At 37.5% G+C, this 17,342-nt stretch overlaps 1 protein-coding gene across 1 annotated transcript in view; it reads left to right on the top strand.

Moving 5' to 3' along the window:
• LOC124093499 (phospholipid-transporting ATPase ABCA3-like) overlaps nucleotides 1-17,342 on the top strand; it is a 167,521-nt gene that overhangs the window by 75,052 nt on the left and 75,127 nt on the right. Inside the window, exons 15-16 of the mRNA XM_046445959.2 lie at nucleotides 1,953-2,103; nucleotides 10,618-10,716. Of these exons, the coding sequence (XP_046301915.1) occupies nucleotides 1,953-2,103; nucleotides 10,618-10,716 (250 nt within the window). The remainder of the gene's footprint in view (nucleotides 1-1,952; nucleotides 2,104-10,617; nucleotides 10,717-17,342) is intronic.

The raw sequence follows: 17,342 nt of genomic DNA, 5'->3' as shown, positions 1-17,342 counted from the left end.
TGCATTATGGTGAGATGATGCTAAAATATACAGACAGTAAGAATGTAGTACAGAATAAAAATCATAATCATATAAGTGAAATAAAGCAGTTCTTGACTTTGATAAGTATACAGCTTTGACAGGAGATAAAATTGTTACATTAAACAATGTATTGTTGAGGGATAAAATTATAGAAATTTGATTCCAAAATAAGATAATGTGAATATAAATGAAGATAATTAAGGGTGAATTATTTTGAACTTTTATTTAATATTTGAGGTTCATTCAGCTCACAATTATCTCTTTTATTCTGGTTATCATGCTTTCTACTTTGTATATCTTATATGAATTCAAAATAACAACCTCCCTTTATAAAAGACAGCAAAACTGGGACCCAGATTTATCAAAAAAACTTTTCTAAAGTCATTTTAGATACCCCTTTAGTTTATGATCACCTTACAGTTTTTTGAGTTTGAACAATTGTCTTTAAAGGGTTTCACATCCAAAACTGGGCTTCTGACATCTGAATTGGGTATGCCTGGGTTATTTAAATAGCTGTGCTTTTAAAAATAAACCATTAAGGGGCTGGGGTTTGGCTCAGCAGTAGAGCGTGGGGCTCTGGGTTCAATCCTCAGTGCTACATAAAGATCAATAAATAAAATAAAAGTATTCTAACTACAACTAAAAATAAATAAATAATAGTAATTTTGAATAGTGTTCACAAATCAGTATATAGTAGGTGACTACATATTTTAAAAGTGGCATAATACTCCAGGGCATTCAGATCCCTTCTGATAGCTGATAAATTTAAAATCTGCTAAAACTGAATTTCTTATATTTTAATCAAAACCTTAGGATTTGAATTTACTTCTTGGCTGGCCTGGGAAATTCCATGTAGATGTCAGCACTGAGTTCTCACTAACTATTCACCTCTCTGAAAAAGAAGGCATTTTCTTATTGATCAGATTCTTCAAAAAGACAAAACAATATAAAAGCATATTGTGTCATGATTCCAGAGAATGTTAAATTTTTATACCAGTGATTGAACTCAGGTGCATTTGATCACTGAGCCATGTTCCCAGCCTTTTTGTTATTTTTTATTTTGAGACAGGGTCCTGCTAAGTTGCTTAGGGCCATGCTAAAAGTTGCTGAGACTTGCCTTGAATTTAGGATCCTCCTGCCTTGGCCTCCTAAGTCACTGGGATTACAGGCCTACACCACAAAACCTGGTGAGAAATGACAATTTTATACATCAATTTTTAGCTTTAAGCAAAAATAATTTTGGTTCCCATACTTAGTAAACAGTGGAGAGAACACTTCATGCTCTGATGTGAAGTACCTCAATTGTAAAATGGAATTATAGTCTTTTCTACTGTAAGCAGATTATAAATCTAGGCTTAGCTCAGAGATCCATGCTCAAGATCTATTATTTGCTTTTAAAGCATCATAGTAAGAAACAACAAAGCAGTTACAGTGACCAGTCATTTGTTATTTTCAACACAACATATGTTTCAGCTTATTCTGTTTGCTGATTATTTCCTTTGACTAGAATGTAAGCTCTGATGATGATGATGTGAATTTTTCTCTGCTTTGTTCATTACTATATCCCCAGGGCTTTAGTAATAGCTGAATGAGTATTTATCAGGATTTTAGTTTCAAGAATGATAAGTAGCCAAATAACAAGACCTTTCTTCATATATTGGTTGTATCAAATATATGTTAAATCATTGTAATTCTTTAAGAAAATTTTTGCAATTATAAAGAAAGATATTATTTGTTCAGTATCTTATTTCTTAGAATAGCATTTCTAAGCTGTAGTTGTGAGCTTCCTTATGGTCATTACTTAATGTCTGCAACACACCATGTCTTCTTCCTTATAGACGTAGATAAATTGGAAAGCCAAGTTTGGTCTCACAAGGGTAAAAAAAAAAGTGCAAGCATCTTCATTTGATCATCTAAATGGTTTATCTCAGGTGCTGGATATCACATAGTCATGCAGAGGGAACCACGTTGTGATGTTGAAAAAATCTCAGCAATGATTCAGTCTCATGTTCCAGGTGCCATGTTGGAGGACGATATTGGAGATGAATTATCATTTGTACTACTCAAAGAGTATACACATAGGTATGGATGGATCCAGAAAGCTCTATGGTTTTTGGGTGACCAGAAATCATTTTTAATTTTCCAGGTCTAACAAGCTTAGTGAGTATTGTTTTTATAACAAACCATGTTTCCAGCTGCTGTTTGCAGGTAGAGTTAGGAAGCTCACAGTTTTAAGATTTCTTTTGCTGAACACAGGATCACCTCACAAGCTCATTCGGGCTTATTTGATATTTTTCTTTATGTTTGTTTTTGGGGGAAGAGGTTTGCAATCTAGTAGCTAGAGCTTTCTAAAAAGGATAAACAAATAATGGGATGTTCCTTGTACACACATTTTTTTCTGCATTGTGAGTCATATATAAGGAGATATTGTGATGATAAAAGTAAAAAATAGCTTGAAAGGAAACTCTTCAGTAACTGTAATAGAGAAAACAGGAATTTTGACTTCAGCAGTTAATAAAATTAGTTGTAGAGAGACAACAATAATTCTACCTGAGATTACCATCCCAGCTAAAAGTGTTCATCATTGTCCTTTTGGGAGTGTGTCATTTTTTGTTTTCATACCTGAAGTTATTACTGTGAAGATATTCTATTTTAAACTAACCCATGAAAGAGAGGGGGAAAAAGCAACCAGAATAAAATGACCATGACCCATTTAAATTATAGAAATTCATTATTGTAGGGAAAAAAATAAAAGGACAAGAATTGCTTGGTTATTTCTGAGACTTTGGCAGCTACAAGTAATTGTTAATTTGCTTTGTGCCAGGCACAGTTCTTAGTACTTTACATGTGTACATTTACATGAGAAAACAAGGAAGAGACTTAGAAATAGTATTTATACCCTCAAGTGCCTAGCTTCCTATCCACACAGTGTGGCTAACAAAAGTGAACTTGAGATTTTTAAATAAGCTCTAAGCTTGTTCTTTAAGAAGATTCGTACATTCGGTAAAACTTTAGTCATATTGATCATCAAGACAAGGAGAAAATACACAAATTACCAAGTAGAAAATATTTAACTTGAAAAGTCCTTTATTTATTAAAGAAATTGAATATATAAATAATTAGAAACATCATGCTAACCCCTATAAATATCTGTAGTTATTATGAATCAATTAAGAACTAAATAAAACTTTTAAGTTCAAAAGTATTTTTTAAAATCTTACCATGAATCAGGCATGGTGGTCTGAACCTGTAGTCCCAGGCTGAGGCAGAAGGATTGCTTGAACCCAGGAGTTTAAGACTAACTTAGCCAACATAGCTGGACCCAATCTCAAAAAAAAAAAAAAAAAAAAAAAACTTCCCACAGAGAAAAATGTGGTACCACATAGTTTCAGTGATGATTTTTCCCAAACATTAAAAGAAGCAGAAAAAAAAAAGTTACACAAAAATATTTTTAGAAAAAATTTTCTAGAAAAGGAACATTTCCTCACCCATTTTATAAGGCTAGTATTATCCTGATACCAAAATCAGTCAAATAGAATTACAAGAATAATTTTATTAATATTACACAATAACCTTTAACATATGAGGCCTTAAATAAAGATGAACACCAAGCAAGCACTGTGGGAATTCTACTAAGAAAACTCAAAAAGAACAAGAAAATGGTCTAAAATATGTGAAGAGGTGTCATAGGAAGAAGGAAACAGATTAAACTGAGGGATAAGATTAAAACCAAGAATCAAAGCAAGGTAAAATTAGATGGAAATAGAATTCATCCTAGAATGGAGGAAATTTACAAATTGGAGTTTTGAGATCACTATGCCTGAGGGTAATTAGTAGGCTTGATAATCCCTCATTGAGAATTGGAGATATGTTTAAGAAATTGATTGATTTCTATAGAAGATTTTGTTAACTTAAAACAATGTTAACTCTTCCTGATAAAACTATTCTTTGTAATCCTTGATGTAAATACAACACAGAAAGAAATTTCACATAATTACCCTGGCTATTTGGTTAAATCTTTTTTTATTTAGTAGCCAGCTTCTACTTGACTAACTCCATTTTACCACTTCTTCCTATAATTTGAGAACTCTTTTCCATTTGATGTAGGAACCATAAATATATGAAGTAACTGTTGCCAAATAGCTATATATAGAAAGTAAACTGATATATCAAATGTCAAGTTATAGTGGGGATAGATTTGCTAAGGTAAATTCTTCAGCCTACTTTTCTTTGTTTCATGATAAGAATTACAATAATCTATTAAACATTTTTCCACTGATAACTGGACATTTTTATACAACAAAATAATATTGAAACAATCATCTAACCAAAAAAAAACTTTCAAAATTGGTCAAAGGATTTGAGTAGAAATTTCTCCAAAGAAAAGATATACAGATGGCCAGTAAGCACATGAAAAGATGCTCAACATCATTAGTCATTAAGGAAATGCAAATTAAAACACACAAAACTAGCAAATTGTGGTGAGGATATGGAGAAAGTGAAACCCTATTGTATTGGTAGTTAGAATGTTAAAAGGTGGATTTATTTTTTTAAGTTCCTGAAAAACTTAAACATAGAATTAAAATGTGATCTGACAATTCCACTTCTAGTTTTATAACCTAAAGAACTGATGGCAGGGACTTGAATAGATAGTTATACACCAGTATGCATGGCAGTATTATTCACAATACACAAAGGGAGTAAACAACTCAAATGTTCACTGATGGATGAATGTATAAAAAACCTGTGGTGTATCCGTAAAAGGGATGTCATTCAGTCTTTTTTTTATTTTTTATTGTCGATTGTTCAAAACATTACATAGTTCTTGATATATCATATTTCATACTTTGATTCAAGTGGGTTATGAACTCCCATTTTTACCCCGTATACAGATTGCAGAACCATATCAGTTACACATCCATTGATTTACATATTGCCATACTAGTGTCTGTTGTATTCTGCTGCCTTTCCTATCCTCTACTATCCCCCCTCCCCTCCCCTCCCCTCTTCTCTCTCTACCCCCTCTACTGTCATTCATTTCTCCCCCTTGTATTATTTTTCCCTTTCCCCTCACTTCCTCTTGTATGTAGTTTTGTATAACAATGAGGGTCTCCTTCCATTTCCATGCAATTTCCCTTCTCTCTCCCTTTCCCTCCCAATTCTCATCCCTGTTTAATGTTAATCATCTTCTCATGCTCTTCGTCCCTACTCTGTTCTTAGTTACTCTCCTTATATCAAAGAAGACATTTGGCATTTGTTTTTTAGGGATTGGCTAGCTTCACTTAGCATAATCTGCTCTAATGCCATCCATTTCCCTGCAAATTCTGTGATTTTGTCATTTTTTAATGCAGAGTAATAATCCATTGTGTATAAATGCCACATTTTTTTTATCCATTCATCTATTGAAGGGCATCTAGGTTGGTTCCACAGTCTTGCTATTGTGAATTGTGCTGCTATGAACATCGATGTGGCAGTATCCCTGTAGCATGCTCTTTTTAGGTCTTTAGGGAATAGACCGAGAAGGGGAATAGCTGGGTCAAATGGTGGTTCCATTCCCAGCTTTCCAAGAAATCTCCATACTGCTTTCCAAATTGGCTGCATCAATTTGCAGTCCCACCAGCAATGTACAAGTGTACCCTTTTCCCCACATCCTCGCCAGCACTTGTTGTTGTTTGACTTCATAATGGCTGCCAATCTTACTGGAGTGAGATGGTATCTTAGGGTGGTTTTGATTTGCATTTCTCTGACTGCTAGAGATGGTGAGCACTTTTTCATGTACTTGTTGATTGATTGTATGTCCTCCTCTGAGAAGTGTCTGTTCAGGTCCTTGGCCCATTTGTTGATTGGGTTATTTGTTATCTTATTGTCTAATTTTTTGAGTTCCTTGTATACTCTGGATATTAGGCCTCTATCTGAAGTGTGAGGAGTAAAGATTTGTTCCCAGGATGTAGGCTCCCTGTTTACCTCTCTTATTGTTTCTTTTGCTGAGAAAAAACTTTTTAGTTTGAGTAAGTCCCATTTGTTGATTCTAGTTATTAACTCTTGTGCTATGGGTGTCCTATTGAGGAATTTGGAGCCCGACCCCACCGTATGTAGATCGTAGCCAATTTTTTCTTCTATCAGACGGCGTGTCTCTGATTTGATATCAAGCTCCTTGATCCATTTTGAATTAACTTTTGTGCATGGCGAGAGAAGGGGATTCAGTTTCATTTTGTTGCATATGGATTTCCAGTTTTCCCAGCACCATTTGTTGAAGATGCTATCCTTCCTCCATTGCATGCTTTTAGCCCCTTTATCAAATATAAGATAGTTGAAGTTTTGTGGATTGGTTTCTGTGTCCTCTATTCTGTACCATTGGTCCACCCGCTTGTTTTGGTACCAGTACCATGCTGTTTCTGTTACTATTGCTCTGTAGTATAGTTTGAAGTCTGGTATCGCTATACCGCCTGATTCACACTTCCTGCTTAGCATTGTTTTTGCTATTCTGGGTCTTTTATTTTTCCATATGAATTTCATGATGGCTTTCTCTATTTCTACAAGAAATGCCGTTGGGATTTTGATTGGCATTGCATTAAACCTATAGAGAACTTTTGGTAATATCGCCATTTTGATGATGTTAGTTCTGCCTATCCATGAACAGGGTATGTTTTTCCATCTTCTAAGATCTTCTTCTATTTCTCTCTTTAGGGTTCTGTAGTTTTCATTGTATAAGTCTTTCACCTCTTTTGTTAGGTTGATTCCCAAGTATTTTATTTTTTTTGAGGATATTGTGCATGAAGTGCTTGTCCTCTTTTCCATTTCAGAGGATTTGTCACTGATATACAGGAATGCCTTTGATTTATGCGTGTTGATTTTATATCCTACCACTTTGCTGAATTCAATTATTAGCTCTAATAGTTTCTTTGTAGACCCTTTTGGGTCTGCTAGGTATAGAATCATGTCATCTGCAAATAGTGATAATTTAAGTTCTTCTTTTCCTATTTTGATGCCTTTAATTTCTTTCGTCTGTCTAATTGCTCTGGCCAGTGTTTCGAGAACTATGTTGAACAGAAGTGGTGAGAGAGGGCATCCCTGTCTTGTTCCAGATTTTAGAGGGAATGCCTTCAATTTTTCTCCATTCAGAATGATGCTAGCCTGAGGCTTAGCATAGATTGCTTTTACAATATTGAGGTATGTTCCTGTTATCCCTAGTTTTTCTAGAGTTTTGAACATAAAGGGATGCTGTACTTTGTCGAATGCTTTTTCCGCATCTATCGAGATGATGATATGGTTCTTATTTTTAAGTCTATTGATGTGGTGAATAACATTTATTGATTTCCGTATATTGAACCAGCCTTGCATCCCAGGGATGAATCCTACTTGATCATGGTGCACAATTTTTTTGATATGTTTTTGTGTCCGATTCACCAGAATTTTATTGAGAATTTTTGCGTGTAGGTTCATTAGAGATATTGGTCTGTAGTTTTCTTTCTTTGAAGTGTCTTTGTCTGGTTTAGGAATCAGAGTGATGTTGGCCTCGTAGAATGAATTTGGAAGTTCTCCCTCTTTTTCTATTTCCTGAAATAGCTTGAAAAGTATTGGTATTAGTTCTTCTTTTCCAGTTGAAATACTTTGTCTTCATTGTCTGATGTTCTATCTTCTAAGTGTTCTACTCTGCTTGTAGTATTCTCAATTGAGTTTTTAAGTTGGTTTATTGCTTCCTGCATTTCTAGGATTTCTGTTTGTTTGTTTTTTATAACCTCTATCTCCCTGTATAGTTGATCTTTTGCTTCCTGGATTTCTTTGTGTAATTCATTGTCGAAGTGATCTTTCATTGTCTGGTTTTGCTGTCTAATGTCTTCCTTGAGACTCCAGATCATCTAAAGCATGTATATCCTGAATTCTTTATCTGACATTCCATCTGCTGCAGCTATTACCTCTTCTAAAGTTGAGTTGACCTGCATTGCTTGTGGTACTTTCTTTCCTTGTCTTTTCATACTGCTCGCGTTTCTTTCTGCTTGGTGAAACTGTTGTGTTTTTGAGATTTTTTCCCCCTATATATTTATATTGCTCTTGTATAGTTGAAAAGTCTCCCTTGCAGGGTCGGGTGGCGGTCTGCCTACCTTGCAGGCGCGGGCGGCGACTCTGCTCTGCCCCTCCTCCAATTGGTGTGACATGTCTACCACGCCCGCGGACCCTTGGCCTGTTCTGCCAGTCGGTCGCAAGTCTGCCTACCTTGCAGGCGCGGGCGGCAGCTCTGCTCTGCCCCTCCTCCAATTGGTGTGACGTGTCTACCACGCCCACGGACCCCTGGGCCTGTCCTGCCGGTCGGTCGCAGGTCTGCCTACCTTGCAGGCGCGGGCGGCGGCTCTGCTCTGTCCCTCCTCCAATTGGTGTGACTTGTCTACCACACCCGCGGACCACTGGGCCTGTTCCGGGCGCGGGCGGCAGCTCTGCTCTGCCCCTACTCCAATTGGGGTGACGTGCCTACCACGCCTGCCAGCCGCTGGGCCTGTTCCGCCGGTCGGTCGCAGGTCTGCCTACCTTGCGGGCGCGGGTGGCGGCTCTGCTCTGCCCCTACTCCAATTGGGGTGTCGTGACTACCATGCCGGCAGGTCGCTGGGCCTGTTTCGGGCGTGGGCGGCAGCTCTGCTCTGCCCCTACTCCACTTGGGGTGACGTGCGTACCACGCCGGCAGGCTGCTATGCCTGATCCGCCAGTCTGTCGCAGGTCTGCCTACCTTGCAGGCGCGGGCGGCAGCTCTGCCCTGCCCCTCCTACCACGCTCGCGGACCGCTGGGCCTGTTCTGCCCGTCGGTCGCAGGTCTGCCTACCTTGCGGGTGCGGGCGGCGGCTCTGCTCTGCCCCTCTGGCTTGATGACAAAGTGAGAGAGACTCGGGTGTTTGTGACTCACTTTCTTTACCAGGAGACCAACTGTTTCTGTCGCCGCTGGTATCAATGAAGTTCTCTCCTCCACCGCTTTCTGATGACATCAGATCTCTGCCATGTTGGTATCCCATGCAAATGGCAGCATTTCGTTCCCTTTGCTGGGTGACCAAAGCAACGGGTGAGTCCTGACCAGCCCTCACAAGCCCTGTCTCAATCCTGTTGCCACTGCCTATGACGGCTCGGTTGGTATTTACCTCCACAGTATTCAGCAGGACCCGGACCAAGAAGCAGTTTCCGCGGGTTCTTTCGCCCTGGGCCAGAGCAGTTCTGGGAGCTGGAATTCGGCCGCTCTGTGCTTGGTATATGTTCTGATAGGAGCAGGCTCCAAGAAGCAGTTTCCGCAGGTTCTTTAGCACTGAGCCTGAGTAATTTGTCTGCGAGACGCAGACGAATGGCAGCCTGAAATTACCTGTTCTATGGCTGAATGAGCTGCGATCAGTCGAAAACAGGGATGGTGACGTCAGCACTCCAAGATGGTGGCCGCTGGCTTCCTCTGTGGTCTGACAGGTGTGGAGAAACGAATTGGACCGCTTCCTTCCCCGTCTCAAACCCAGAATTCAGCACTGAGCACGGGGATTGCAACAGCTGGCAGAAGCCCGCAGAAACGGCAGCGCTGTAACTTTGCGTTGCTATCTCGTGGTTTCCCGGTGCGCGCCACAGACTCTAGCCGCAGGGCGATTTGCTGAATAAGCAGCGTGACCCTCCGTGCGGACAAATCTCTCGTGTTTGAGCCCCCGTAGCTGATCCTCGTGCGATGGAAATCCTTCCTCTAGGTTTTGGAGCACCCCAATTTTGCTGGAAGTTCCTTACAAGATACCTTTTAGCCGTTCTAACTCGTCATTCTCCCGCACAGTGACGCGGTACACGGGGGTAATGCACTCCCTTTGCCGCCATCTTCTCCTTTCCTGTCTTGAGTTTTGATGCAGTTTGTTAGGTAGCAAAGCTAATTGACCCTTCAGGTATCTCTTCTCTCACTTCAGTTCATCCCGACCTCCCCACCAGGCTGAAGGGCTTGCATATTTGATCTTTCTGGTTGAAGTTTAGAAGTCCAGATCTCTAGTCTCCATCCTTCCAGATGCATGTGTCACAGAGCTGGAAATAACAGTTTATTCACCAAATGTTACTGGGCCTCTCGCAGGCCCTCCCCGCAGGTCCCCGAGGCGGGATCATTCAGTCTTAAAAGTGAATATAACCTAATACATGCTACAACATGAAAGAATTATACTAAGTAAAATAAGTCAGACACAAAATGATAAAAATTGTATTTTATGTACATAAAATAGACAAATTTGTAGAAGCAGAAATTAAGTTAAGGTGGATGAAGGAATGGGAAGTTACTTTTTAATGGGCATAAAGTTTCAGTTTGAGATGGTGAAAAAGTTCTGGAAATGGATAATGGTGATGGTTGTACATTATGAATATACTTAGTGGCACTTGAACTTTACACTTATGTAAAATGACAAATTTTATGTTATATATTGTACCACAAAATGCATTTTAAGAAAATAGAGAAAATATAATTGATAATGTTAATTTGTATTAAATGGGAAAAATGCTTACATTTAAAATTCTTATTTACTAGAAAATAAAATTAACTTTAAAAAACAGGGTAAAATTTATCTATACTAACACTAGCTCTTTCTTTTTTCCTTTTTTCTCTCATTTCAGATTTGAAGCTCTGTTTGATGAGTTGGAAAAGAATCAGAAAGAGCTGGGCATTGCCAACTTTGGAGTTTCAATCACTACCATGAAAGAAGTCTTCTTTAAGTAAGTAATAAGGACCTTAAAAAAACAATTTCTACCCCTAAAACCCTACATCAATTTAAGATTACACTTCCCCCCAATTGCAGTTGGTAGAATCATAGTATCACTGAGTTTTCAAATATTTTTGCTAATGTATTTCTATATGTTCAGCTAAGAAATATTTAAAGATTTTTAATTTGGGCCTTGATGTATAGTTTTTCCTCAGTAGAGAGTTTAGAATTGGTCAAGGAAAATATAGAATTATATCTATGTATTATATGAAAAATTTTTTTCTAACTTATAGTGTACAGTACAAATGACTTTAAAATTTTGACCTAACCATATTTCTGTTATTTATTTAATTTTTATATAGTTTGTCTCTCACTGTGTAAAAATTCAAAATCACAGCACCCATGGAATTCATGTTGTCACGAAGCAAAGTCAGCTAGTTAGCAGTCACAAGGATTTACCAAATGTCCTTTTCTGGTAAGGGTATGACAAAGCTGAAGCTAGACTTCATTCTCTTAGGATCAAGGAGTTTATCACTGCTTCAAGTAGACTTGGAATAATTTATTCACACAAATTTTTAAAAGACTGATATATATAAGTTAAAATGTGACTTAATTAATTTATAATAAGGATAATTTGTGTTGTGACTTGAACTTGTCCCACAAAGTTCAGGCTCCTCTTGTGTGCTTTCTTTACCTTTTACCTTCACAGCAAGAGGATCCTCACCAGGTGTTGGCCCCTCAGTCTTGGACTACTCAACTTCTAAAACATGAGAAATAAATTTCTGTTCATTATAAATTAGCCAGTCTCAGCTATTCTGTCATAGAAGCACAAAATGGACTAAGACAATTTATAATAAGAAGTGGTCTCTTGGTCATTCAATAAATCTTCTCTTGTCTCTTCATAGAGAACTAAATTACAATGAGAACATTTCTATGTAGCACAGCTATAAAAAGCTCCATAAGGGTAGGGATCTTGCCTTTTTTGTTCAGTGATTATACTTGGGACCTCACACAGAAGCTGTCATATAAAGAATACTCAAAAATAGTTCTCAATGAGTAAATTAATGAATGAGTGTTATTTATTCATTAAAGTCATCGTTTCCATGATAAAAGCTCTACCTGCAACTGGGAAATTATAGTTCAAAACCTTGGACAGTGCCAGGCACAGTGGTACACACCTGCAATTCCAGTGAGATGGAAGCTGAGGCAGGAGAATCACAAATTCAAGACTAGCCTCAGAATTTAGCAAGACCCTGTCAAACAATAAAAAGAAGTGGGGGTGTTTCTCAGCGATAAGATGCTCCCTTGGTTCAATCCCCAGTTTAAAAACAAAAAGCCTTGGACCATGATGAGTCCTTTCCACTAGGGCTTATTGGCAGTGTCAGTCTCTTTTCCTACCTCCTTCTTAATGAATAAATTTTCTTTAGTTCAGGTTGGAGACTGTCAAATTTAAATTAACAGTGACTTGCTCTCTTTAAGATAATTATTTCAGATAAGTTACCAAACCTCTACAAGTTTCAGATTAATCTAAGAACAGCTAGAGAAAGAATATTAATATAGTTTGTTTATTAGGAATTTCACAATGATGATAGTAAATTATGAAGGTTTTTGGAGTGGTTTAAGTTATTCACATTGGTGCCTACTATTTGCAGAGCACTATTCTAAGTATCACATTTAAAGACAAATAATCCTTACTACTATCCAGTGAAATAGGGTTCAATTTTTAGGGAAGAAAACTAAAACCAGAGAATTTACACAATATCAGCTTACTGAGCAGGTAAGTGGCAGATCCAATAAAAGTGAGTTTTTTTCCTTACAGATTTTGAAATACACACATACATGCTCATGCCTTCCTCTTAAGAAGATAATCATTTTGCAAATTATTCCCCAATTTGTCTTTCCTTTTTAATTTTCATGTTATTTTTAACTACAGCTCCCATTATTTTTGTGGGTGGTACCAGGGATTGAACTCAGAGGCACTCAACCACTGAGCCACATCCCAGCCCTTTTTTTGTATTTTATCAGGATCTCACTGAGTTGCTTAGTGCCTCTCTGTTGTTGAGGCTGGCTTTGAACTCACAATCCTTCTGCCTCAGCCTCCTGAGCCACTGGGATTGCAGGTGTGTGCCCCCACACCCAGCTAGCCCCCCATTTAAAAAAAATTTAGTTGTACACAGACAAAATACCTTTATTTTATTTATTTGTTTTTATGTAGTGCTAAGGATCATACCCAGTGCCTCACACATGAAAGACTCTACCACTGAGCTACAACCCCAGCCCAAGCCCCCAATTATTTTCTTTTTAAGGCATGTCAACTTTGAAATTACCAACCATATTTTCTTTTAATATCAGTTTGATTCATCCAAGTGGTTTAGAATTTGTTGTCTGAAGTGAAGCATGGATTAAACCATTTTTACCCAAAATAATTAGTCCATTGTCTCACTACTAGTCATTTAAAATGCTACATGTACAGTACTTGCACATCTTGAATAATGTGTTCAGAATTTACCTTCTACTCTACAAATCTCACTCATATTTATGTGTCAATTCTACCCTTTAAACAGTGAAGTTCCTCCTCATTATATCTTATTTACAACATTTAATGACAAAATCAACTAATATATGAATCTTAACGTTTTTTGTCAGTTTCCATGAAAAGTATACTTGAAAGTTATTTTTTTATTTTTATTTTTTTATTAGTTGTTCAAAACATTACAAAGTTCTTGACATATCATATTTCATACATTTGATTCAAGTGGATTATGAACTCCCATTTTTACCGTATATACATATTGCAGATTCACACCGGTTACACATCCACTTTTTTACCTACTGCCATACTAGTGTATGTTGTATTCTGCTGCCTTTCCTATCCTCTACTATCCCCCCTCCCCTCCCCTCCCCTCCCCTTCCCTCCACTCCCCTCCCCTCCCTTCCCTTCTTCTCTCCCTACCCCATCTACTGTAATTCATTTCTCTCTCTTGTTTATTTTTCCCCTTTCCCCTCACTTCCTCTTATATGTAGTTTTGTATAACAATGAGAGTCTCCTTTACCATGCAATTTCCCTTCTCTCTCTCTTTCCCTCCCCCCCTCTCGTCCCTGTTTAGTGGTGATCTTCTTCTCATGCTCTTCCTCTCTATTCTGTTCTTAGTTGCTCTCCTTATATCAATGAAGACATTTGGCATTTATTTTTAAGGGATTGGCTAGCTTCACTTAGCATAATCTGCTCTAGTGCCATCCATTTCCCTGCAAATTCCATGATTTTGTCATTTTTTAGTGCAGAGTAATACTCCATTGTGTATAAATGCCACATTTTTTTATCCATTCATCTATTGAAGGGCATCTAGGTTGGTTCCACATTCTAGCTAGTGTGAATTGTGCTGCTATGAACATTGTTGTAACAGTGTCCCTGTAGCATGCTCTTTTAAGGTCTTTAGGGAATAGTCCAAGAAGGGGAATAGCTGGGTCAAATGGTGGTTCCATTCCCAGCTTTCCAAGGAATCTCCATACTGCTTTCCAAATTGGCTGCACCAATTTGCAGTCCCACCAGCAATGTACAAGTGTACCCTTTTCCCCACATCCTCGCCAGCACTTGTTGTTGTTTGACTTCATAATGGCTGCCAATCTTACTGGAATGAGATGGTATCTTAGGGTGGTTTTGATTTGCATTTCTCTGACAGCTAGAGATGGTGAGCATTTTTTCATGTACTTGTTGATTGATTGTATGTCCTCCTCTGAGAAGTGTCTGTTCAGGTCCTTGGCCCATTTGTTGATTGGGTTATTTGTTATCTTATTGTTTAATTTTTTGAGTTCTTTGTATACTCTGGATATTAGGGCTCTATCTGAAGTGTGAGGAGTAAAGATTTGTTCCCAGGATGTAGGCTCCCTATTTACCTCTCTTATTGTTTCTCTTGCTGAGAAAAAACTTTTTAGTTTAAGTAAGTCCCTTTTGTTGATTCTTGTTATTAATTCTTGTGCTATGGGTGTCCTATTAAGAAATTTGGAGCCCGACTCCACAATATGTAGATCGGAGCCAACTTTTTCTTCTATCAGACGCAGAGTCTCTGATTTGATATCAAGCTCCTTGATCCATTTTGAGTTAACTTTTGTGCATGGCGAGAGAAGGGGATTCAGTTTCATTTTGTTGCATATGGATTTCCAGTTTTCCCAGCACCATTTGTTGAAGATGCTATCCATCCTCCATTGCATGCTTTTAGCCCCTTTATCAAATATAAGATACCTGTAACTTTGTGGATTTGCCCTATGGCATAATATATGGTCTATTTTTGAGAAGGATCCATGTGCTACTGAGAAAAACGTGTATCCACTTGATGATGGTTGATATATTCTATATATGTCAGTTAAGTCTAGGTTATTGATTTTGTTATTGAGTTCTATAGTTTCTTTATTCAACTTTTGTTTGGAGGATCTGTCCAATGGTGAGAGAGGTGTGATGAAGTCACCCGTAATTGTTGTGTTGTGGTCTATTTGATTCTTGAACTTGAGGAGAGTTTGTTTTATGAATGTCGCAGCACCATTATTTGGTGCATAAATATTGATAATTGTTATGTCTTGTTGGTGAATGGTTCCTTTTAGCAGTATATAGTGCCTTCCTTATCCCTTTTGATTAACTTAGTCTTGAAGTCGATTTTATTCGATATGAGGATGGCCACCCCTGCTTGCTTACGAGGACCGTGTGCGTGGTATTTTTTTTCCCAACCTTTCACCTTCAGCCTGTGTACGTCTTTTCCAATCAGATGTGTCTCCTGGAGGCAGCATATTGTTGGATTTGTTTTTTTAATCCATGTTACCAGCCTATGTTGCTTTATTGGTGAGTTTAAGCCATTGACGTTTAGAGTTACTATTGATATATGATTTGTACTTCCAGCCATGTTTGATTATTTATCTTCTTTTTTTTTAAAATTTGGTTTGTTTTTCCATGATTAGCTTCCCCCCCCCAGCCCTCTGGCTTTACTGAGGTACTTCCCACTGTTGGTTTTGGTTATTGTTTTTCATTTCTTCCTCGTTTACTGTTTTGCTCAAGATGCTTTGCAATGCTGGTTTTCTGGCTGCAAATTCTTTTAACTTTTTTTTATCATGAAAGATTTTTATTTCGTTGTCATACCTGAAGCTTAATTTTGCTGGATACAAAATTCTTGGTTGGCATCCATTATCTTTCAGAGTTTGAAATACGTTGTTCCAGGATCTTCTCACTTTCAGCATCTGTGATGAAAAATCCATTGTTAACCTTATTGGTTTACCCCTGAATGTATTCTGCCTCCTTTCTCTTGTAGCTTTTAATATTTTCTCTTTGTACTGTATATTGGATATCTTCATAACAATGTGTCTTGTCGTTGGTCTACTGTGATTTTGTATGCTCGGTGTCCTGTATGCATCTACAATTTGTACATCCATTTCCTTTTTTATTTCTGGAAAGTTTTCTATAATTATTTCATTCAGCAGGTTGCTCATTCCCTTGGTTTGAACCTCTATACCTTCCTCTATCCCGATGACTCTTATGTTTGGTTTTTTTATGTTATCCCATATCTCTTGGATGTTTTTCTCGTGATTTTTTACCAGCCTTTCTGAGTTGGCTAGACTCTTTTCAAGATGATATATTTTGTCTTCATTATCTGACGTTCTGGCTTCTACTTGCTCCACTCTGTTAGTGATAATCTCATTTGAGTTTTTAATTTGGTTTATGGTTTCCTTCATTTCTAGAATTATTGTTTGATTTTTTTAATAATCTATATCTCCTGATAAAGATGCTTATTTGCTTCTTTTATCTGTTTCTGTAATTCATTTTCAATGTATTCTTTTAGTGTTAGAATTTGCTGTCTCATGTCCTCTTTAAGATTCCATTCCATCTAAGGTATTCCTTGATTTCTTTATTTGGCCATTTTTCTGATGCCTCTAGGTCCTCCTGTATATTTAGGCTGTCCTGCATTGTTTGTACTCCTTTTCTTCCTTGCTTTTTCATGCTGCTTATATTACTTCGTGCTCTGTTTGACTGCTGAGTTACTGTTTACTCCTATAAATTTATTTGGTTTTGTGTGACTCTGGGGTCTCTCTTTTGTGATGGGAGTCTATGACTAGAGATGATGAGTTTTGTTGCACTTTAGTGTTGATTCATTCATTTCCTAAACTGTGTACGGAGTTTGATGGCATATAGCGGTCTGCAGTTTGGTCTTGGGACTTATATTTAAGTCGAATGATATGATGGTATTGAGGTTGCTATCTCTTGGCAACCTTGGAAAGTTGCTCTACTGACGAGGGATGTTAACAGGAGAATGGTCTGGAGTATTTGGGTAGCTAGGGACTTGGTAGCACTATATAACGCCTCGGAACATTGACCTATACATATTTAGTAAATTACACATAAACAGCGTCGTGATGCTTGGGAGGAAAGGTATTAGAAGGGAAGGGAAGAAGTCACTAAATAGAATGAGAGTAAACAGGTAGAATTCAAGGAAAGGGGAATAAGGACATTGAAAAGAAATGAAAAGACAAAAAAATAGAAAAGAAAAAAATTTAAAAAAATAATGAAAGAAATAAAAATTAAAAATTAAAAAATAATAAAAAATATTAAAAAAAATAAAAAATAAATAAAAATGAAACCCCCCCCAAAAAAAATTTTTT

Source organism: Marmota monax, unplaced genomic scaffold (assembly GCF_021218885.2).
Source record: "Marmota monax isolate L192 unplaced genomic scaffold, Marmota_monax_Labrador192_F-V1.1 WCK01_AAM20220418_F8-fsc00035, whole genome shotgun sequence".
NCBI lineage: Eukaryota > Metazoa > Chordata > Mammalia > Rodentia > Sciuridae > Marmota > Marmota monax.
This window is presented reverse-complemented; position numbering and strand designations above follow the sequence as displayed.